We start from the raw sequence: 21,926 nt of genomic DNA, 5'->3' as shown, positions 1-21,926 counted from the left end.
GGGGGACAGAGTTTCTCTGTGTAGTTTTGGTGCCTGTCGCTCTGTAGACCAGGCTGGCTCGAACTCACAGAGATCTGCATGCACCACTGCTGCCCTGCTCTGGTTTTGATTTTAAAGAGTTTCTCACCGTGTATCTCCCGCTGGCCTGGGACTCGTCATGTAACACAAGCTGGCCTTAAAGTTGTTCTGTCGTCCTGTCTCAGTGCTGGGATATAGGCCCTAACTGTGGTTCCAGACCATAGCACCCTGTTATAGTACCAAATAGCTTTTATTTGACCTTGACTGACCAGGCTTCATAGCCCAGTGGAGTGGAATGTTCTTTTTGAGTGAGAAAAGTGAAGCCTAAAGATGGGGAAATCTGCCAGAAAACAAAATAGGGGAATTTTTTTTTCTTTCACTTCAGATTCAGGAGCCACATGGGGTATTGGTGTGATTCCTCTCAGGAGGCGCCTGCATGGGACTAAGTCGGTCTCTGATACTTCCAGCTTCCTGATTCTCTCCCCACCTGCCTCCAGCACGCGGAAGCGCTCAGCCAATCGGTTCAGAGCATCTGTAGTTATGGCAACGGGGCTTACTCGCTCAGTAACGGGTTACCCTGCAAAACTTGAAACTGTTGCACCAAATGGCTGAGCCTGGGGCCTGCTCCACAGCGCCATTGGAGGAGCCCGCTGGCTCCCCGCGGCAAAGCCATTGGGAGAGGGCCAGGATAGGCTGGAAGCCTCATTGTGCCGTCTCAGCTCTGCCGGAAGGGTTGCCAGGAGTTCCAGAAGGTCACTACCTCTTCCAGGATTCCCATGCCCAGACTTAGCTTGAGGAGCAGGCCTAGTCACCTGGCTTGGAATCAGAGCCAGGGCTGGTGTGCCTGGGACCCTGCATATTTCTGGGTTGGACAACAATGGGTCCTATATTGAAGAAGAGACCTAAGGAAGTCAGCTGTCAGTCCCCAGTAAAGTTCTTGGGAAAATGCTGCAATTTGAAAGGTGGAGGACACAGACAGAAGAGAAGAGGTGTGGGGCCGGCTGGCCTGAAGACCCCAGTCCTCAGCAAGCCTCCTCCCCATCCAACTAAAACTTCACCGAGTAATGCTGATTCCCCTGGCCACCTTTCCCCGGCACACAGTCAGGGTCTGCCAGAAACCCCAGCCAAATACACTGGGAGGCAAAAGAAAGGAGCCAGGCTACTGGAGGTCCTGAAAGCTGAGGAGAAAAGGAACCGCCAGGTGACATTCAGCTTGACATCCGCAGACCTTGGTAAGTGAGGGTATTTTTCATGGAGATGTAGGGTGTCTGGGGGACCTGGTTAGATAGTACTGGAACCGGGGGACACATTTAATCTTAGTTGGTGGACACCTAAGACCCTGTAAATTATTGGAGTGAGATGTTTTCAGAGCATCTAGAGGCATGGCAGTGCTGGGATGGGGGTCCTCAGCGCAGACATGAGTAGGGAAAGTGGCTGCCCAGTGTAAAGTGTTGATGCTTAGGAGTGAGCAGGACAACAGGAACCCAGGATGGTGGCCGGAAGGGAGGCAACAGCTGAGAGGTGTAAGTCATTAAAGAGGAATGAGTGTGTTTTCTGAGACCAGTTAGGATCCTTAGGTAGGTGCTCCTGGAAAACACATTTGGGTCAGTGAATGGAGTCTTCTAGCATTCAGGGTCTACGGTGAAGTTCTTTGTGTCCCTGGGAATGTACAAACAGAAGCAAAGTCAGCCAGTGACGGCCACTGACATCAGAGAGCACACTTGACCTGGGCAGGAGCTGGAACATAGCTCTTTCCCTTCCAATTCCACCATCTCTTCCAAAGAGAAGATGGCAGCCTCAGCCTGTCACTGCAGGAGACCACCTCCTGTGGATGGTCACAGCCATGAAGAGCACTGGAAACACTGGCCATGAAGAAGGGTGGTGAGCAGGCCACTGGTGGCTGGGATGTTGTTACCTGTTGTCTTGCTCACTGTTCTATTGCAGTGAGGAGACACAGCTCTTTAAGGCAGCTCTTAGAAAGAAGAGAGGATTTAATGGGGCTGGCTTACAGCTTCAAGGCTTAGTCCATTATCATCGTGGCAGGGAGCATGGTAGCAGAGGTAGCTGAGAGCTATACCCTGATCCACAGAGAGAGATTGGGCCTACTGTGGGCTTTTAAAACCTCAATGCCGGGGCTGGAGAGATGGCTCAGTGGTTAAGAGCACTGACTGCTCTTCCAGAGGACCTGGGTTCAAGTCCCAGCGCTGACATGGCAGCTCACAACTGTCTGTAACTCAAGATCTGACATCCTCACATAGTCATACATGCAGCAAAACACCAATGTGAATAAAATAAAAATAAATTATATTTAAAAAATAAAAAAATAAAATAAAACCTCAATGCCACCCAGCACTTGGGAAGCAGAGGCAGGTGGATCTCTGTGAGTTCAAGGTCAGCCTTAGTCTACAGAGCGAGATCCAGGACAGCCAGGGCCACACAAAGAAACCCTGTCTCAAAACAAAAACAAACACCTCAAAGCGCACCTCCAGTGATACACCTCCTCCAGCAAGACCACACCTCCTAATCCTTTTAAACAGTTCCACTTCCTGAGGATTCAAATCCATGAGCCATTCTTATTCAAACCACCACACCTCCACTGCGCACCACAGGATGGGAACCCGGAAGGGAAACCACGCCCTCTGGAGCACACAGCCACTGGGTAAATGGAACCCAAGGGCCAGGCAAGGAGCAAGGAGGCATGACTGAGCAGAAAGGAGCAATGTAGACACGAGGCCAAGGCGGGTGTAAAATCAGGAGAGGGGCAAAGAGCTTTAGGCCATGGCAGGCAGGAGGTATGCTAACTCCAGGGGCACTAAGAAGCCAGCCTTGGTGGGAAAGCCTGTCATCCCAGCATTTGGGAAAGTGGGGCATCCTGGCCTACCTGGTGAGACCTTGGCTCAGACCATGCTGGGGTGAGACGAAATGTTGGGGCTGTAGGGACCCCAAAGGAGTGGGAAAGAAGAGCTGGGAAGACTTCAAGGGATAATGATGCCTGAGCTAAGCCTGAAAAGTAAGTTAGAGATAGTTAGGTGAAGGAGTGGGGTCAGTATGAGTGTGAGCTGGGCTGCCTGTGCAGTCTGCCAGATCTGTTGATACAAATACAGGGGAGGAGCCAGTGAGCTTGCGCTGTGTCCAATCCTCAGCCCCCCAGGGGAGGGGGGTATGGGGGAATAGGGAGGTGGCACAAACTATTTTAGAAATGAAAGTCTGGAGATATGAGGATCAAGTTGCTGCTGGGTAACAGCAAATAGCTAAGAGCTTGGCTCTGGGGACTTGAGAGATGTTTCAGTGGTTAAGAGCACTTGCTGGGGTTGGGGGTGGGGCTGGAGAGATGGCTCAGAGGTTAAGAACATTGGCTGCTCTTCCAGAGGTCCTGAGTTCAATTCCTAGCAACCACGTGATGACTCACAACCATCTGTAATGAGATCTGGTGCCCTCTTCTGGCCTATAAATCTTTTTTTTTTTTTTTTTTTAAGATTTATTTATTTATTTATTATGTACACAGTGCTGTGTCTACATGGCCAGAAGAGGGCACCAGATCTCATTACAGATGGTTGTGAGCCACCAGGTGGTTACTGGGAATTGAACTCAGAACCTCTGGAAGAACAGCCAGTGCTCTTAACCTCGAACCATCTCTCCAGCCCAAATAAATCTTTTTTTTTTTTTTTTTTTAAGTTTTTGCAAAGGACCCAAGTACAGTTCCCAGCACCCACACTCACAACCAATTATAACTCAGTTCCAGGGATGACAACACCTTCTGGCCTTTGTGGGCCCTGCACACATGTGGTGCACATACATACATGCACACAAAACATTCATACACATAAATTAAAAAGAAATCCTAAAACAAAAGAACTTGTCTGTGGGGCTAATTAAGCTGTTAGTAATCAACTTTATGGCCAGTCATAGCACCGACTCCATGTCTACATTTGTCATTCATGAACTGTTTACTGAATCGCCATTACATGTAAGCACTATGGTGGAGCCAGGACTCCAGCAGAGAATAAGCTGTTAACTAGAAAACCAAAGCATTGCACCAGGAGTCTCCAACAGGAAGCCCCCCACCCCTTAAGCAGTTATTAACAAACTGAACTAATGGGAAATGTGGGGAGGTACTGTGAGCCGGAGAAGCCGTGCACCAGGCTCAACTGGAGACTTTCAGCAGAGTGTCCAACCGTGTGAGGGCCACCAGAGTGCAGCTCTGAGCGCGTGCAGTGGTGTCTTAGTTATGATCCTATTGCTGTGGTAAAACACCATGACCAAAGCAGCTTGGGAAGGAAAAGGTTTATTTCATCTTACAGCTTATAGAGCATCTTCCAGGGAAGTCAGAGCAGGAGCTGATGCAGAGACAATGGAGGAGTGCTGCTTACTGGCTTGCTCCTTATAGCTTGCTCAGCCAGCTTTATTATAGCACCTAGGACCTCCAGCCCAGGGGTAGCACCACCCACAGTGAGCTGGGCCCTCCCACATCAATCATCAATCAAGAAAACGCACCAGAGATCTCCCCATAGGCCAAGTTCTAGAGAAGCAGATGACAGAAGGCAGGTAAGCTGTGAGACAGCTCAGCCAGTCCTTTCTTGGGAGGAGGGTGACTTTGCCCCCAGGATGCCTAACTATCTCCGTTAATAACAGCACAGAGGGGCTGCTATAGCTTTTATGCATATGGATGTTTTCCTGTAAGTATGATATCTGAGAGCTGAAAACCTTACCCTTCACTGCTGCTCTGTCTTTCCTCTCCGCAAGAGAGCTACTTCCTGTGTCCTGTCTTTATATAGACTTTCTGTTCTGCCTTCTCATTGGTTGTAAACCCAGCCACAGGACCTCCTCATCACTGCCTGTCTGTACAGACCTCCAGGTCTTCTATGGTTGGTATTGAGATTAGAGGCGTGTGTTGCCATGCTGGCTGTGTCCTTGAACACACAGAGATCCTGCCTAGCTCTGCCTCCCATGTGCTGGGATTAAAGGCATACACCACCATCGCCCAGCTTCTGCTATGGCTTGCTCTGACCCCAAGGCAACCTTATTAATATACAAATAAAATCACATTTCAGTACAAATAAAATATCACCACAGTATGTCTGTGAAGAATGTGTATGCAGTGCTCTTAGAGGCCAGAAAAGGGTGACAGACCCTCCGGAACTAGGGTTACAGATGGTTGTGTAGTACCATGTGGGTGCTGGGAATCAAACCCAGATCCTCTGAAAGAGCAGCCAGTGCTTTTAACCACTGAGCCATCTCTCCAACTCCCTAATTCATTTTTACACATATTTATTTCAGCAGGTAGAGAACGGCTTGGGCCACAGTGCCAATGTGGCAAAGGATAATTTGTGGGAGTCTGTTCTTTCCTCCTACCATATGGGTTCCAGGTACTGAACACAAGTTGTCCAACTTGGAAGAAAGTGCCTTTATCCATTGAGCCACCTCACTTGCCCATCTGCCATATCATTGCAAGTTAGGGACTGAGGAATGTAGCTCAGGAGCACAGTACTTCTCTAACAAGCACCAGGCCCTGGGTTTAATTAAGCCTTAGCACCATGAAGAAGAGAACTTGTATGTAGTAAATGTAGATGTGTGTATGCATATGTGCATATAGATACATATATAGCAGCACACTTATGTACAAAGCAACTGTAAAAAACACCTCCACCACCTGAAAAATTAGGTATTCATTATCCCCATCTTACAGGTGAAAAGTGAGACACAGAGATTAAGCAGGAAGCAGGCCAGCACTCAAACCCAAGCTCTCTGGATTTGCCTTTGCTCCCACCAGAGGGCGCTGTGGTGCCTACGGTCAGAGTCTTTGGAGCATGAGCAGAGTGTAATCGGGAGTTGGGAGTTAGGGCACAGGTCACATTAGCTAACATCATTTCCTTTACCATCAGGATGCAGTGACAGAGCCAGGTAGGAACCAGGCGCCCTGATACACAGCCAGCCCTACAACAGTTTCTCTGTCCTGGCTCCTGTTAGTCCTCTTCCAAAAAGGAACTCACCTTGTAACCCTCTTCTCCCAAGGGGCATTCCAGTCTTACATAGATGATGACATCTATGGAGCCACCAGCCAGGGGCCTGTCTTCAATCCTGAGCTGGTCACTGCCCACTGCTTCAGGCAGTTTAAAAAGAAAGACTTCCACCTGCCACAAAGCCGCAGGCGAATCATCATTGTGCCTGGGACAAAGGACCAGGCACCAGCCCACCCCACGATGCCTCCTCAAGCTCCCCCTCCACCCATACCTACCTTCAAAACTTTGGATATTAAAGACGTCCAACAGCCACCAGTGGACAGGAAGGTCTGGCTGAGCCAGAGGGCAAAGCTCCGGAGGCAGCTGGAGTCATTTGGTGATGTTAAGACATGGCTAGAGAATAAGCCCGCCATCACATCATCGGAGGCCAAGGTTCTGCTCTTGATTCACCAGGAGCAAAAAGCCCCCAAAGAAACTTTGATTTCAATCAAGAAACCCAAGGTGAGAAGCCCTGATGGCCAGAAGATGCGGAAGGCTTCAGGAGTATGGTGATATTTTGTTCCCTTGGATTAGACAGAACAAGGTAGTTTGCCCCCTTTTTCCAGAGGAGCAAAAGCAAGTCCCCAAAGGAAGGTGTATGAGTTATCTCTTGCTGCATAACAAGTACCCCAGAGTGACTTAAAGAAACAAATACTTATTATTGTGACTCTGGAATCCAGGCGCACTCTAGCTAGGAAGCTCTGTCTCCATATCATAAGACTGCAGACCCGAGGACAAGCTTGTTCAAACGACTACTGGGTTTCATTGCCTCCCTCAGGGACCTCCCAGAGGCTGCATACAAGTCCCCATAATAAGGTGGCTAGCTGCCCCCAGAGTGAGCCTTCCAGAACAGAGTGGAAGGAAGTCATAGTGCTGTTATGCCCTAGGCTCTAGTCTTGATACTGCACCACGTCAGAAGGGTACACCATGGGGACAGAAAAGGGATTCCATCTTGGCCAGGGGAAAGTCTGAGAACACGTGGATGTGCTTTAAAAGCACCCCATCTGGGGCACACTAGCAGTCGGTCTTCATCATAGACACCTGTCCGCTGGAGAGAGAGAGGTGCTAACCAGTGCTTGTGGGCTAGTTTGAGAATCACATCTGAAGTTAGGGTGAGAAGGAGGGCTACCTTGTGATGGCATTATCTAACTTGGAGTCACCCATCCTCAATAAGCTGATTAAAGCAGCCTAATTAATGATAAAGAACAGATATAGGAGATTTATTCATTCTGGCCACATTGAAAACAGGGACAAAGACATACAAAGCATCTTCCCCTCCAGTCCATCTTTGGGTTCTGGAGTGAGATTAAAATTTAACTAGAGGGCTAGGGATATGTACATGTAAGCAGTCCAATTATCTGCCTCACTCTTGCCTCTCCCAGGGCAAAGCTCCCAGACCTGTCCGTCAACCTGCACCCCAGCTGCGGCTGCCCAAACCTTCTATCCTGGCAGACTTGTATGCCTACCTGCGTAGCCGAAAGATCAAGATCCTGGAGGTATTTAACAAGGGGGAGCGGGGCGAGAACCAGCGCATCTCCAGGGAGGAATTTATCATGGCTCTGAAGGCAGTAAGTACGAGCTTCTCCACTGGGCCTGGGATATGTCCTCCCTCCATGAGGCTCTGGGGTCCTGAGGGGCAGACACACGGGTTCACACTACCAGCCTCATACTTGCAAAGCCACACTGGGAAACATGGCACAACCCCCAGTCAGACCACAGCCTTAAAACTACCTCTACACCAGGCTAACCTGGAGAGATGGCTCTTGTGGAGGACCCAGGTTCAGTTTCCGGCCCCTACATGGCAGCTAACAACTACCTGTAACTCCACTTCCAGAGGATCTAATGCCCTCTTCTGGCTTCCACATGCACTGCATGCACATGGTGCACAATTATATGTGCAGCGCAAAACATCCGTATGCACACACGAGACAAACGACAAAACCCTCTATCATGTACGTTTGGAGGGAGCTCAGTGGGAGAGCCTTGGTAAGCATGCACAAAGCCTGCATCACTAGTGTCAAGCAAAAGCCAATACTGTACCTGGTGCTAGGGAGATGGGTCGGTGGTTAAAGCACTTGTTGCTCTTCCAGAGGACAGAGTTCAATTCTCAGCACCTACATCAGGTGGCCCACAACCACCTGTAACTCTAGGAACCTCTTCTGATGCTTTCCCCTTTCAGGGTGGGTCTTTCCACTTTAATTAAGCTAGTCAATACAATACCCCACAGGTATGCCCAAAGGCTACCTTAGTCTAAATAACCCCTCACAAGTGTACCTGAAGGTTTGTCTCATTGGTACATTGCCTCTATTGGACCAGATAGGGCTGATGTTTCCATCATCTTTGAAAGTTCTGTTAGTCTAGTGCAGGATCTGGGCCCATGTATTAACTCCAGCCTGCCTCTTTAGAAAAACAAACAAACAAACAAACAAACAAACAAACAAAAAACCGCTTTTGTTGAACACAGCCACACTCATTCATTTGCGAATGGCTATGGGGACTTCCATGACACAATGGCACAGCCCCTGTGACTCACAAAACCTAGAAAAAGCTTGCTGGCTTAGATGAATTAAATGTTTGTGTCTTTTCAAATCAAGATGTCCTTAAAAAGCAGACATTGTTACCTATATCTTTTTTTTAAAGATTTATTCACGTGTATTTCCTACTTAGGAAATATTGCCTGTGTAGTTGCACCTTATGGATGCAATGACCTCAGAGGCCAGAAGAGGGCACCACATCCCCTAGAACTGGAGTTACAGATGGTTGTGAGCCACCACATTAGAGCTGGGAACTGAGCTGGGGTCCTCTGCAGGGGCAGTAACTGCTCTTAACTGCTGCCATCTCTTCTGCCCTTTTAAAATTTGTTTGTTTATTTGTTTGTTTTGGGTTTCTCTGTGTTACAGCTCTGGCTGTCCTGGAACTCACTCAGACTGGCCTTGAACTCACAGAGATCCATCTACCTGCCTCTGCCTCCTGAGTGCTGGAATTAAGGGTGTGTGCCATCACTGACCAGCTCCCATTTTTTTTTTTTTTTTATTATGTGTATGTGTGTGTCTGTGTGAGAACATGTATACATGTATGCTGGTGCCTGCAGAAGCCAAAAGGGGACATCCGATCTTTAGAGTTGAAGTTACAAATGGTTATGAGCAGCCAGATGTGGGTACTAGCAACCAAATTCAAGTCCTCTGAAAGAGCAGCATACATTCTTAACTGTAGCCCCCAACTATCTCTAGCTGGGGCTTGAACTCAGTGCCTTGCATATACTATCAAGCTCGCTACTACTGAACTATATACCCTGACTTACACTTTCAATTAACCAATTTTCAAACCTTTTTATGATGAACATCATCCAAAACACTTTTAAAAAGTAAATGTCTTCAACTACCAAAAAAAAAAAAAATTAGTTTAAATATTAAATCCTGTGCCGAGAGAGATGGCTTAGCAGTTAAGACCACTTGCTGTTCTTGCAGAGGACCGAGGTTTGGTTCCCAGTACCCGCACAACAGCTCACAGTAACTCCAGTTTCAGGGTATCTGAGACCCTTGCTGAACTCTTCAGACACTAGGCACGCATACAGTAAGTACACTCACATACATACAGGCAAAACACTCTATACACAAAATAAATAATTTTTTACGAGACAGTGTTTTTCTATAGTAACCCTGGCTGTCCTGGAACTCACTCTGTAGACCAGGCTGGCCTCGAACTTAGAGAGATCCACCTGTCTCTGCCTCCCAGGTGCTGGGATTAATTGTGTGAGCCATCACACCCAACTAATCTTTCAAAAATCTTGAAATATGAATATGAAATATGTCCTTTAGCACCAGGGCAGTTCTGAGCTGGACCAAGGACAGTTCAACAATGACTGTTGTCTAAAGAGAATGAAGAGATAATTATAATCACAATTATGTTTCCTTCCAACCTTTTCTTTCTGAACATGTTTCGGGTAAGCACTACATACCTCCAGAGTTGTTCTTTGTATTAGTCAGCGTTCTCTAGAGAAACAGGACTGATAGCAATATATGCCTATATATAGTATCTACTAGAGCAGTTTACAGGCTACAGTCCGACTATTCCAATAGTCTCCTGATGGAAGGTCCAGGAATCCAGTGGTTGTTCAGTACACAAGGTTGGGAGTCTCAGCTGATCTTCACTATAAGCCCGAATCACAAAGGAAGAAGTAGGCTCTGATGCCAGTCAAGGAATGGACTTGCCAGAGAGAGCAAGAGCAAGCAGGCAAAGAGAGAGAAAGCTCCCTTCTTCTGTGCCCTTTATATAGGCTACCAGTAGAAAGCATGGCCCAGATAAAAGGTGGATCTTCCTACCTCAGAAGGTCTGGATTAGTGAGTGGTGTGTTGTCCCACTTCAAATGATTTAATTAAGAAAGATTCCTCACAGGTGTGCCCAGCCACTGGGGGTTTAGTTAATTCCAGATGTAGTCAAGTTGACAACCAGGAGTGGCCGTCACATCCTTAAAAGAAAAAGGCATATAACTTTCTGATACTTCAGTCAGGGCGGGCATACTTGTTCCTTGGGGATAATGATGGGTGTATGACTTTCTTCCTATCCAGTATGTCAATCACCTGAAAAAGACTTCGGAAAGACGGAGGCCTATCTGGCCTTGCGTTTGAAGGAGGGATGGGTTTTCAGGCAGAAAGAGGGGATTGTATGGGCAAAAGCAAGGCATGGTAAATTGCAGAGTACACTGGGGGCCTGGCAAGGGCTCTGCATTCCTTTTTTTTTTTTTAAAGCTGAGGATCGAACCCAGGGCCTTGCGCTTGCTAGGCAAGTGCTCTACCACTGAGCTAAATCCCCAACCCTAGGGCTCTGCATTCCTGTGGCAGCAAGAAGTTGGAGGGTTGAGCAGGTTGGCCAGGCCTGGTGGTAAGGGTGAGGGGGGCCTCAGGAAGTTCTTGTGCCTCCTCAGATTGGAGTTCCTCTGAAGAACCAGGAGCTGGAGGACATAGTCATCTACCTCGGCTCTCTCGGGAAACAGAACGCTATCACCACGGACGCCCTGGCCAGCACCTACAAGCAGTGGTCACTGGCCCAACAGAGAAGCACCTTGCCCACTGCCAGGGAGTGTGCGTGCCCTCCCTGCCCTCAGAGCCAGGCTGGCTCTCCCTAGCATTGACATCCTCAAGAGGCACCTCCTTTTCTGGCTTATAGGTTTGCCAAGCTTTGTCAATGAGGAAGCAGATATTTTCTCAAGGGCCCAGCTGCCCTTTTGTCTATTCAAAGATGAAGTCCAGCCTCTGTCCTTAGAGGCACATAAATGATGGATTCAAAACAAAACTGAGGGTTGGGGATGGAGATCAGTTGGCAGAGTGCTTGTCTAGCATGTTCAAAGCCCAGGATTCCATCCCTAGCAACATATACACCAGGCATGGTGGGGCACATCCACAATTCTAGCACTCAGGGTAGAGGTGGGAGGCTCAGAAGTTCAGGATCACCCTTGACTATGTAGGGAGTTTGAGGTCAGTGTGGGATACAGAAGATCTTATCTAAAAATGAAAAGAAAAAGAAAAAAAAAGGAAAAGTTAACCAAAATATCTTGCTCAGAAACAGAATGAACACATTTGGAGTTCACTGGTGTGGGCTTTCTGTCATCATGGATATTATAAGTAGGGATGTTGTGCATGTTACATTTACCCTCAAGTGCTTGTGGGCTACATCTGTCCAAAAGCAGCAAGAGGCAAACCAGAAAGCGTTCTTTGATATGGGCTATGAATTTACAGTGCACACCTGTATCTTTTTGTTTGTTTTGAGACAAGGTCTCTCTACATAGCTCTGACTGGCCTGGAACTCACTTTGTAGACCTGGCTGGCCTCGAACTCAGAGATCTGCCTGCCTCTGTCTCCCAAGTGCTGGGATACAGGTGTATACCACTATGCTTGGTTTTTATGCGGTGCTGGTGTTAAACTCAGTGCTCTGTGCATTAGGCAAACACTCTACCAACTGATCAACACCCTTTTTTTTTTTTTTTTTTTTTTTTTTTGTTTATTTTTGTTGGGGGGGGCCGGGGGGGGGGGGAGACCACAAACAACTGCAACACTCTTATCTCAGCTTTCAAATAGAGCAACATCATTTATTTAAGTGGAATGGGTCTAGCTCTGCCCCTCTCCACCAGGCTGGCAGGAAATTAACCTCAGACACATTTAGGGAGGGGTGGGTTTCTGTCCCTTTGAGATGAAATAAAGCCATGAGGAAGCAGTTGAAGGGTCTTCCTTGCAAGGTTTCTAGAGTTGGGGTGAATGATCACACCAAGGGTGTGCAGTGTGTGTCCTCCCTGGTGTGGTGACCTCAGGTGGCTCCTGCATAGTGCGAAAGCCCTAGTTCTAGATTTCAGACTGGCTGTCCTGGGGACACACTGGCACCCCACCCCATCCCCACTCCCAGGAGGGTCCCTGACCATTCAGAACCCAGGAAACCCAAGCACCGTCCCCTCTTCCATAGCCCAGGGTCAGCACCTCCTCTGGGCTGTACTCCCCCACTCTGCTCCTCCCTGAGTCTTACAAATGCCCAGCGCTGCTGTGATTTCACAGCTGGCTGGAGTCACTACAGCACAGTGCTCAGCAGTAACAGCCACAGTCAAAGGATTTCAACAAACATACATCCTTCCCACCCCACTTAGTAAAGAAATCTCCCTTATCTTGACTTGAAGGCAGGCAGCATCTATCTGCCGACTGGTGCTATTTCAGCATCTCCAGAACTCTTTGCTTCTGGAGGATGGCAATGGGTAAGTCAAGTGGACTTGGGGGAGGGCCTCTCAGTTTGTCTAAGGGAACAAGCTGCTGGGCATCTGGACTCAGAGAAGAGGAGGAGCCTGTATTTCCAGGGCACCATATGGGCTGGTCACATTTGTACAACACAGTATCCTGCCTGTCTGGAGGTTAGGGTTGCTATGCATGGTTTCCATGGAGGAAGCAAATGTCCAGAGAGGCTAAGCTTCTTGTCTGGAGTCTCAGGAGGATGTGAGGCCAAGACTTCCCTTCAACATGAGTCTGCCACCAGGACCATGGCAGGGTGTCAGCGTCCCTTAAGTGGTCCCCATTTTGGAAGTATCTCCCAAATGCTAGGCCCACTTGTAGCAACTGGGAGACTGCAATGCGCTAGCCCAAGCCCTGCTGCTGTCAGCTGGCACATGATCAGGTGCTGTCCACAGAGATGGATGCCTTGGAGACAGCTGGAGTGAGTGCCAGGATGGTAGGCAGGCAAAGCCTCTGAGCCGTAGGTGTCGGTCTGACCCCTGAGGGACTGGTGCACAGCCATTGTCTGCAAAGGGCATCCAAGAGGTGGAAATGCCAAGGTCAAGGGCCTGAGGCAGGGAGAACTTTTAGGGTACAGGAGGTGAGAACAGCATGGTGAGGAGAGACTACAGGATGAAGGATGGTAACTGAAACAGATTCCCACAGGCCCTTGTGGTCCAGGAAAGGAGTCTGTTTTCAGAGTGTGTTCCCTGGGAAGCCAGGATCATAGGTTGATCTTATTTACATTTTTTGTTTGTTTGTTGTTTTTGTTTTTGGAGACAGTTTTTTCCTGTGTTACAGTCCTAGCTGTCCTAGAACTCACTTTATAGACCAGGCTGGCCTTGAACTCACTCTGCCTCCAGAGTGCTGGGATTAAAGGTGTGCGCCACCATACCCAGCTGCCATTTTATAAGGGTTCTATTTGCCACTTGGTGGGAACAAAGTGACAGGGTGAGAAAGGAGCAGAGGGGGGTCTGGGGTATGCAGATGGGGACTTCATAGCAATGGAGGGGACAAATTAGCAGTGGCCCTCAGATGAGCACTGGCTGGACATAGGGAAGGGACAGAAGAGCATGTTGGCATCTACTCAATCCCATCAGGTTCGGCTCCCCAGCTGGGCACCCTCTTAGTTTTTCCATTCTTCCCTCCAACTCCAGATTTGACTCTGAGGAAAGCTTCCCTGAAGCATACCTCCCAAAAGCAACAGGCTGTCCCAGCCCTGCAGCCTCCCAAGATGGACCTGCTGAAGGTGCCTGAGGTTGATATAAAGATGGAGGGGCGGCCCATGACAGAGGAAGACATGGAGGATGTGGGCAAGCGGTACCGAGAGAGGCGGAGGCAATACAAGGTACAGGCTTGGGGGCTGGGCAAGCCAGGGTTCAAGACTTGGCACTGACACCTGCTAGTTGGGGAGCTCTTGGGAAGGTCTCATCTCCCGTCAGCCCTTGTCTGTCAGCTGTGCAGTAAGCAGTGTGGTGAAACACTCCTATAATCCTAGCACCCAGGAGATCCAGTCCAAAGGATTATGAGTTTGAGACCAGCCTGGGCTACACATTGAGTTCCAGGCCAGCCAGGGCTACACGTCAAGAATCTGTCTCAAAAACAAAAACAAACAAACAAACAAACAAACAAAGGAACAAAAGAGAAGAAAAAGGTACTTCTCAGCCCCTTTGCACTGGTGGCGTGGTTTCTACCTCAGGATCACACACAGGTGTATACCTGGTTTAGAGTCCCCTCCAGCCAAAGACTCATGCCAGTTTCTTTTTTCTTTTTTTCTTTCTTTCTTTCTTTCTTTCTTTTTTTTTTTTTTTTTTTTTTCGAGACAGGGGTTTCTCTGTGTAGCTTTGGAGCCTGTCCTGGAACTCACTTGGTATCCCAGGCTGGCCTCGAACTCCCAGAGATCCGCCTGGCTCTGCTTCCTGAGTGCTGGGATTAAAGGCGTGCACCACCACCGCCCGGCTCACACCAATTTTCCACAGGATACTTCTGGGGCACTTACTGCTACTGTGCCTCCTTACAGATATTACAGCCACATGGGCACATCTGGTATAGGCTGTATTCCCAGGACTCAGGTGCCAAGTGTCAGAGCCCCTGAGGAGTAACCTTGACCTCTAAGCTGCTGCCCTTGGAACCTGAATTGTGACCTCACTACCCACCATTCTTCTTCCTGGGGGCCTCTCACAGGGAGGTGAAGGAGGTGCTGTGCTGCCTCCTGGCTAGGATGACTGTCACAAAGACACATGATGGAGCACCCTCTGTTCTCCTTGCTTCTTCTCCTTGCAGCTCCTTCTCCCCTCCATCCAATATGTGGAGAGCTGCCGGCTGGTTCGGTCTGGGACGAAGCACTTGGACGACCACTGCCTGCCATCCACCATGTCTGGGGAGATGGAGGAGCTGCTTAACATGAGCCGCAGGGATAACTTCCTGGTCTACTTGAGATGCTGGGAACTCTGCAAGGCCTATGGTCTCCCGCTCACTGAGGACATCCTCATGAGAGGTAGGGGCCTACTTCAAGGGAGAGCCTGGGGCCTGAGCCACGGCTAATGTGGAGTTGGCCTGACACTGGCTTCCCCATGCATGCACCCAGCTGAGCCACTGTGGCCTTCAGTGGGGACACTGGGAAGGAGGCAGAGGGAAGGCAGTCAGCCTGACCACTAGGTGAGACTCCTAAGGCGCAGGCTCTGAGACATGTGGGCTCCTTAGGTGAGATTGGGGTAGGATCTGGGTTATGGAGCTCTGCCTCCACACACTTGTACCTACCTACCCACACGCACCCATATGAACATGTACACACACACACACACACACACACACACACACCCACCTATAAGACAAATTCAAAACAACAAGAAAACCACCATCAAAATAGTTACTAAAGGCCAGGTGGGCAGTGGTGGCGCACACCTTTAATCCCAGTACTCAGGAGGCAGAGGCAGGTGGATCTCTGAGAGTTCAAGGCCAGCCTGGTCTACAGATCGAGTTCCAAGACAGCCAAAGCTACATAGAGAAACCCTGTCTTGAAACCACCCCTGCCCCCCCCAAAGTTACCAAAGTAGTTCTAAGGGCTGGAAATGGAGCTCAGTGGTAGACTGCTTGCTTATTAAGCATACACACACACACACACACACACACACACACACACACACACACATCCAAGCATTAACCTAGTGAAGTCTAGTTGACTCTTCTTGCCACCAACCTAGGCTTGCTAAGTAGTTCCAAACCAATTTGCTGTTACAAACTAGTTTTCCTCTGTCCCCTGGTGAGCAGGGTTGTCTAAAGTCCCTTCTGATACTGAACTGCATGATAATGCCGTGCCACATTGTAGGGAGCTGTGGGAGAGTTCAGGGGGACTCTATACCCTATTGTGTTTTGCAATTTCCAATGAACCTACAAACATCTAAAAATAAAAAGTTGGGCTAGCCAGATGGTTTAGCAGGCAAAGCTTTGATGGTAAGCCTAATGACCCAAGTTCAATCCCTGGGACTCAGTGGAAAGAGAAAACCAGCCCTTGGTTGTCCTCTGACCTCCGCGTGCGTTAGTGGTGCTCTCCCTCTCCCTCCCTCCCTCCCCCAGATCTCCTAGATACAGACACACACAGAGAATAAATAAATAAATAAATGTAATCTTACAAAGTTGAGAGCCAGTGAGATGGCTCAGTGGATAAAGGCACTTGTCACCAAACCTCATGCATGACCTAAATTCAGTACCCAGAATCCACAGGGATGCAGAGAGAACAGACTCCACAAAGTTGTCTTCCAGCCCCACACGTGCACTTTGCTACTCTACTTGCCAAGACATCTTGATGGCTCAGAAAAAGTAATCTTTTAATCAGAAGTGTGAATATTTTTTTAACCATTCCCATGTGACCCTAAAGTAGACAACTTTGGCTAATGGACCTGCTGTCTTCCTTGCTGCCCACAGCACTACTGTATCCAGGAGACAAGATAATTTCTCTGAGAGAAGAAGTCCGCCCGATCCGGCAGCCTGGAGGCTATTATGTAGACAAGAGGATTGGATTCCGGGCCCATGGCCTCAGCAAGCTTGGGACGAAGAAGACAGACAAGCTGAGTTTCAGGCTGTCCCTCAGCTGCAGGGGCTTGGACACTGGCATTCATGTGGTGTCATGTCATGCCAGTATCTGTGCCCTTAACTGGTCACTTCCCACTAGCCAGTCTTAAATGCCCCCCTTAGTGCATGTCTTAGGATCGTGCTCCCCTCCAGACCACAGGCTTATACAATCATAAGGCCAGTGGGAAAGATCCAAAGGGGGTGTTCTCTCACCCTGCGGCAGAAGCTGAGGGACTCTGCAAAGGACAGGGACTAATTCATTCCCTGCACTGCCACCCTGTGGCAAGCACACTCCTTCTCCAACAAGAGACAGGCCCCCAGGAAAAGGACATGTTACCCTGACCCTTGGACAGAGTCCTCTGAAAGAAACCTCCTTTGAAGGGACCCACAGTCAAGTCCTCCTCTGCTCCCACCAGATGTGGACCAAGCAGGAGGCAACTATTGTGGCTAGCATCAGTAGTGGCTGCAGAGGGGAGAAGGAGATGGCACCCCTGCAGAAGGATGGGGTGGTGTGGCAGAATGCCCGGGGCAGCATGCAGTGCCGCAGAGTGGACACCAGACAGGTTTCTGCGATCTGAGCCTTGGTGTGTTCATGTGTAAAGTGGATGCAGCACTCCCATTACACATCGAGAGGGTTAGATGAGGGCCACAGTGTAGCTGATGCTTTACACTGCTCTTGGTCTGAGTGGTTTGGAGTACAGGGACAGTCTAGGCCCACAGCAGTTGTGGCTTGCAAAGTGTTGAGCGTGACCCAGGCTGGCAGTAGCTTAGAGAGCCTCTGAGATGTGCCTTCTAACTTGTGGCTGACTGTCACCAATTCCTAAGCCATGAATCCAGGAAGTGGGTGGCTGTCCAAGAAAGAGATTTTTGCTTGTGTTTGACCAGGTATAAAAGAGAAAGAGAGATCCCCTAGCTAAAGGAGAGACATTGGCTCTCTCTCACCATTAGCGACTAGATTGTAAAAAGATCCTGAGGCCAGGCACTAGGGGTAGAGAGTACACAAGGCCCAGAGTTCAATCCTTTGTATCAGAAGAAAAGCCAGAGATTCTGAGCCAGATGTGGGCTTGGGAAGGAATCTGGTTAGTGATGCCTGCTGGGCTAAGGAATGGAGGCTGAGTATTTACCATACTTGTCCCAAGGAGCTTGGCCTCTGGAAAGGGGAATGAGAGTCAGGCTTCATCTACCAGTTGCTGAACACTCCCACTAACTATTTTGGAGGCCTCCCTCCCATAGACAAAGAAAGCCAAGGTTTTCTTCCCTCCACCAATCTGGCTAAGCTCAGTGCTTTGGTGTATGGAGACATAGCTAAGTCCTCACCACAAAAGAAAGATGTTCAGCACTCTGGTCTGAGACTCAGAAACACCCCTCAATGGCCCCCACCTGCTTCCTAAAGCCTACTTTCCCTGAAGTTTTTTTTAATGGATCTTTTGTTTGTTTGTTTGTTTTTGTTTTTGTTTTTTGTTTTGTTTTGTTTGAGACAAGGTTTCTCTGTGTGGCCTTGCCTGTCCTGGAACTCACTCTGTAGCCCAGGCTGGACTTGAACTCACAGAGATCTGCCTGCCTCTGCCTCCCGAATGCTGGGATTAAAGGTGTGTGCACCACCACCGCCCAGCTTCTGGAGTTTCTCTTAACAATGCCTCTCTCTATTCCCTGCTAGGAAAACATCAAAGAAACTCAAGAAAATGCACTTTCAGGAGTTCGAGGAATTTACTAGGTTTGTAGCGGTTCTGGGTGTCCACCAGGAGGGCGGGGTAAAGATGAGAAGGCTGGCCTCCCTTCTAACCAATGGCAGCTGTGGGACCTGTGCACACTGAGCCAGAGCCTAGGTCTGTTGTGGGGCTCCATGCCAAGGGCCTAGGGCAGCAGAGGAGCATTCAGAGAGTGCCCTGCATGGCTGCTCTGGGGCCTGCCTATAAGTGAACTCAACTGTGTTGTTACCAACAAGCCTGAGTTGTTCTGGACACACCAGTCAGGAGACCATATTGATACACAGTCCCACATCTGAAGCTGAACCCAGTGAGGCTGGCTTCTGAGGCTAGATTCCAGATATGATATCCAAATGCTTCCAGATGGGGCTAGGTGTAGCTTAGCAGCTGGGTCGCTTAGCCCAGAGCATGTGAGGCCCCGGGTTCTATGCCCAGCACTGCACAGGACAGGTGAGGTAAGGGGGCTGGCGGGAAAGCAAATCCTCTAGAGCAGCAGTTCTCAACTTGTGGGTTGTGACCCCTTAGGGGGGCGAATGACTTTTCCACAGGGGTCGCCTAAGAACAACAGAAAACACAGATATTTACATTATGATTCGTAACAGTAGTGAAATTTTAGTTATGAAGTAGTAACAAAAATAATGTTAGGGCTGGGGGTCACCACAGCATGAGGAACTGTATTAAAGGGTCGCAGCATTAGGAAGGTTGAGAACCGCTCCTCTAGACAAGGACAGCACTCATCTAAGTTTGGGTTTAAGAAGCAGTGACTGGGGCCTGAACTTAGCTACTCACTCACTGTGTGATCATGATCTCTAGACCTCCTCCACTGGTGAGGAGACTTGAGGTGTGTAGTGCTTTCCACACTGTGGAGCATGGTCGCAGCTCCTGTCATCTGCTGAGAAGGAGCCCTGACTGGTGTCTCTGCCACAGCAACCTTCCCTGTATCTTTTTCTTTTCCAGGAAGCTGAAGGCCAAGAGACCCAGTGGTTCCTCATGCACCCACCCCAATCACTTCTGGCCTGGTCACCTTCTGGACAAGCTGCGGCTCTACCTGCCCACGGTGGCCAGGGACCAGAGCCAGGCAATCTTCAGCTGTGTGGAAACCCCACACTATGCTTACCCTGCTATCTACTACTCTAAAGACTGGTGGCCCTTGAAGGACTGGGCTTACTTGACCCAAGCCTATTATGATGCAAACAAGGTGTACTCCATCAACTAGAACGGCCTGGGGGCCACTGGGCCAGAAGACAGTGCAGCCAGGGACCTCCAACTGCAGGCATGAGGTATCAAAGAGCCATACAAAAGAACCATTCCCAGGGATGGTCTGGAGCTGCGTCCCTGATGCCACAGTGTCCAGTGCCTGGGAGTGTGGATGTGTCCAGGCACACACATGCTGTGTTTGCTACCCTGTCATGACCTCTGCCCTTTTCAAATAAACCAGGTTAGAGCTGACCTGTAGCCTAGCTTATGTGATTTCCTGCTTAAGGACTGGGAAACTTGAAGGTGTGAGTGTGTAAGACACAGGTTCCCCAGGACACCTCCCACCTCTTATCCTGGGACATGAGTGCCCACAGAGACCAACATACTCTCTGGTTCATGGGCCTTCGTTATGATCCACTTGCCTGACTCTCCCTTTGTGAAATGTACTCAGTAAGCTGCTCTTAGCTGTGCCCTTCCATGATCCACATGCCACTGGACTTGACGCAGCCCGAGGGAAGGGTGGGCAAGCCATAGGCACAGGAGAGCTATGCCTCACCCTGCTGCTTTCTAGCTAGCCATTTCAAGCAAGACACTACTTCTCCCCTCCCCTTTCCAGGCAGCACCTCAAGGTGGACTGCCAACATTCCTGCTCTCATCCCAGCTCACCTCCTGTTGGGGCAAAAAATCCTATTTCGTTTATGTCCCCATCTCCTGGAACCACTGCCAAGACCACCAGTGACATCTGTTGTTTATTTATTTATTTAGTTAGTTAGTTAGTACTATTTATTTATTTATTTTCAGAGCTGAGGACTGAACCCAGGACTTGCGCTTGCTAGGCAAGTACTCCACCACTGAGCTAAATCCCCAACCCCTTGATTTTTTTTTTTTTTTTTTAAGATTTATTCTTCCAGGCAGTGGTGGTACTTGCCTTTAATCCCAACACTTAGGAGGCAGAGACAGAGAGATCTCTGAGTTCAAGGCCAGCCTGGTCTACAGAGCGAGTGCCAGGACAGTCAGGGTTACACAGAGAAACCCCTGTCTCTAAAAACCAAAACAATAACAACAACAAAAAAAAGATTTATTCTATGTGCTTGAGTGTTTTGCCTGCATGTATGTGTATGTACCACATCCCCGAGGACTGGAGTTACAAGTCTGTGAGGCAACCAACATGTAGGTGCTGGGAACTAAACCCGGGTCTTCTACAAGAGCACCAAGTGCTCTTAACCACTGAGCCATCTCTCCAGCCCTTGGTTTGGTTTTATATCCTAAAATTGGATTTTTCACGATGATCTGAAAAACAAAAGCTAAGCAAAATAGAATAGGAACAATTTTTTTCTTTGATTTTTCGAGACAGGGTTTCTCTGTGAAACAGTCCTGGCTGTCCTGGAACTCGCTCTAGACAAGGCTGGCCTCAAACTCACAAAGATCCCCCTGCCCTGCCTCTCAAGTGCTGGGATTAAAGGTGTGTGTCACCACCGAAAAGCTACCAGGAACAATTTTAAATCGAGCCAGCTGAATGGTTGGAAGCATGGATCTTGGAGCTATATCTCCCAAATTCACTTCCCATACATAACAAATGAAGGAAAGAACAGAGCCGCCGTGTACAACTGTGGCAAGAACACACACTCCCATGGAGGACTAGCGGTTAGAGCCTCATTTCATATGTAAAGTTGGCCCTCCATAACCCTAGTTCCACAGGTGTGTTCACAGATTCAGCCAAGTGAACATTCGAAAATAAAACGGCATCTGTATTAAGTACACAGGGTGTGTGTGTGTGTGTGTGTGTGTGTGTGTGTGTGTGTGTGTGTGTGCGCGCGCGTGTAGGGGGCAGAACTCACTATGTACCTCTGGCTGGCCTCGAACTCCCTACGGTTTTGAATTAAAAGAGATCAGCCTGCCTCTGCCTCCCAAGAGCCTCTCAAGCGCTGGGATTAAAAGGCAGGCACCACCACTTTTCTGTCATTATTTTCTAAGCAATATATCAATCTAGCACTTAATACATTGCCCTAGGTACGTACGATGCGTAGAGATGATTTTAAAACACATGGAACATGCGGGCAGGCTCCGTAGCACTTCATAGTCCAGGGAATTTGAGCATCAGTATATTCCGATGTCTTAGGACAGTTGCTCAACCGACCCCCTCCCACAAGGCTTCAAAGAAGTATCTGTTTTGCTACCTCCTAGCCACT

The 21,926-nt window shown here is 48.9% G+C and overlaps 1 protein-coding gene across 2 annotated transcripts; it reads left to right on the top strand.

Moving 5' to 3' along the window:
* The first annotated feature begins 630 nt into the window (after positions 1-630).
* Positions 631-19,989, top strand: Efcab12 (EF-hand calcium binding domain 12). Of its 2 annotated transcripts, none has more exons than XM_036182388.1 (9): positions 631-1,250; positions 6,031-6,479; positions 7,400-7,513; positions 10,942-11,098; positions 13,921-14,111; positions 15,047-15,260; positions 16,688-16,829; positions 18,492-18,548; positions 19,498-19,989. In XM_036182388.1, the coding sequence occupies exons 1-9, from the start codon at positions 896-898 to the stop codon at positions 19,754-19,756; spliced, it is 1,938 nt and encodes a 645-aa protein (XP_036038281.1). In that variant the 5' UTR covers positions 631-895; the 3' UTR covers positions 19,757-19,989. The 2 variants fall into 2 exon arrangements, with proteins under 2 accessions (XP_036038281.1, XP_036038280.1); XM_036182387.1 differs by having other exon boundaries at positions 7,400-7,585.
* The last annotated feature ends 1,937 nt before the right edge of the window (positions 19,990-21,926 follow it).

The sequence above is a fragment of the Onychomys torridus genome, chromosome 3 (assembly GCF_903995425.1).
Source record: "Onychomys torridus chromosome 3, mOncTor1.1, whole genome shotgun sequence".
Lineage (NCBI taxonomy): Eukaryota > Metazoa > Chordata > Mammalia > Rodentia > Cricetidae > Onychomys > Onychomys torridus.
The sequence above is the reverse complement of the archived record's forward strand: the minus strand, read 5'-3'. Positions and strand labels throughout refer to the sequence as shown.

What these genes read in the sequence shown, in the direction of transcription:
- Efcab12 (XM_036182387.1), top strand. Translation starts at nt 896, where the DNA reads ATGGGTCCTATATTGAAGAAGAGACCTAAGGAAGTCAGCTGTCAGTCC. An exon ending in TTATCATGGCTCTGAAGGCA is followed by an intron (nt 7,586 to 10,941) that starts GTAAGTACGAGC and finishes GTGCCTCCTCAG; the next exon opens with ATTGGAGTTCCTCTGAAGAA. An exon ending in CTTGCCCACTGCCAGGGAGT is followed by an intron (nt 11,099 to 13,920) that starts GTGCGTGCCCTC and finishes CTCCAACTCCAG; the next exon opens with ATTTGACTCTGAGGAAAGCT.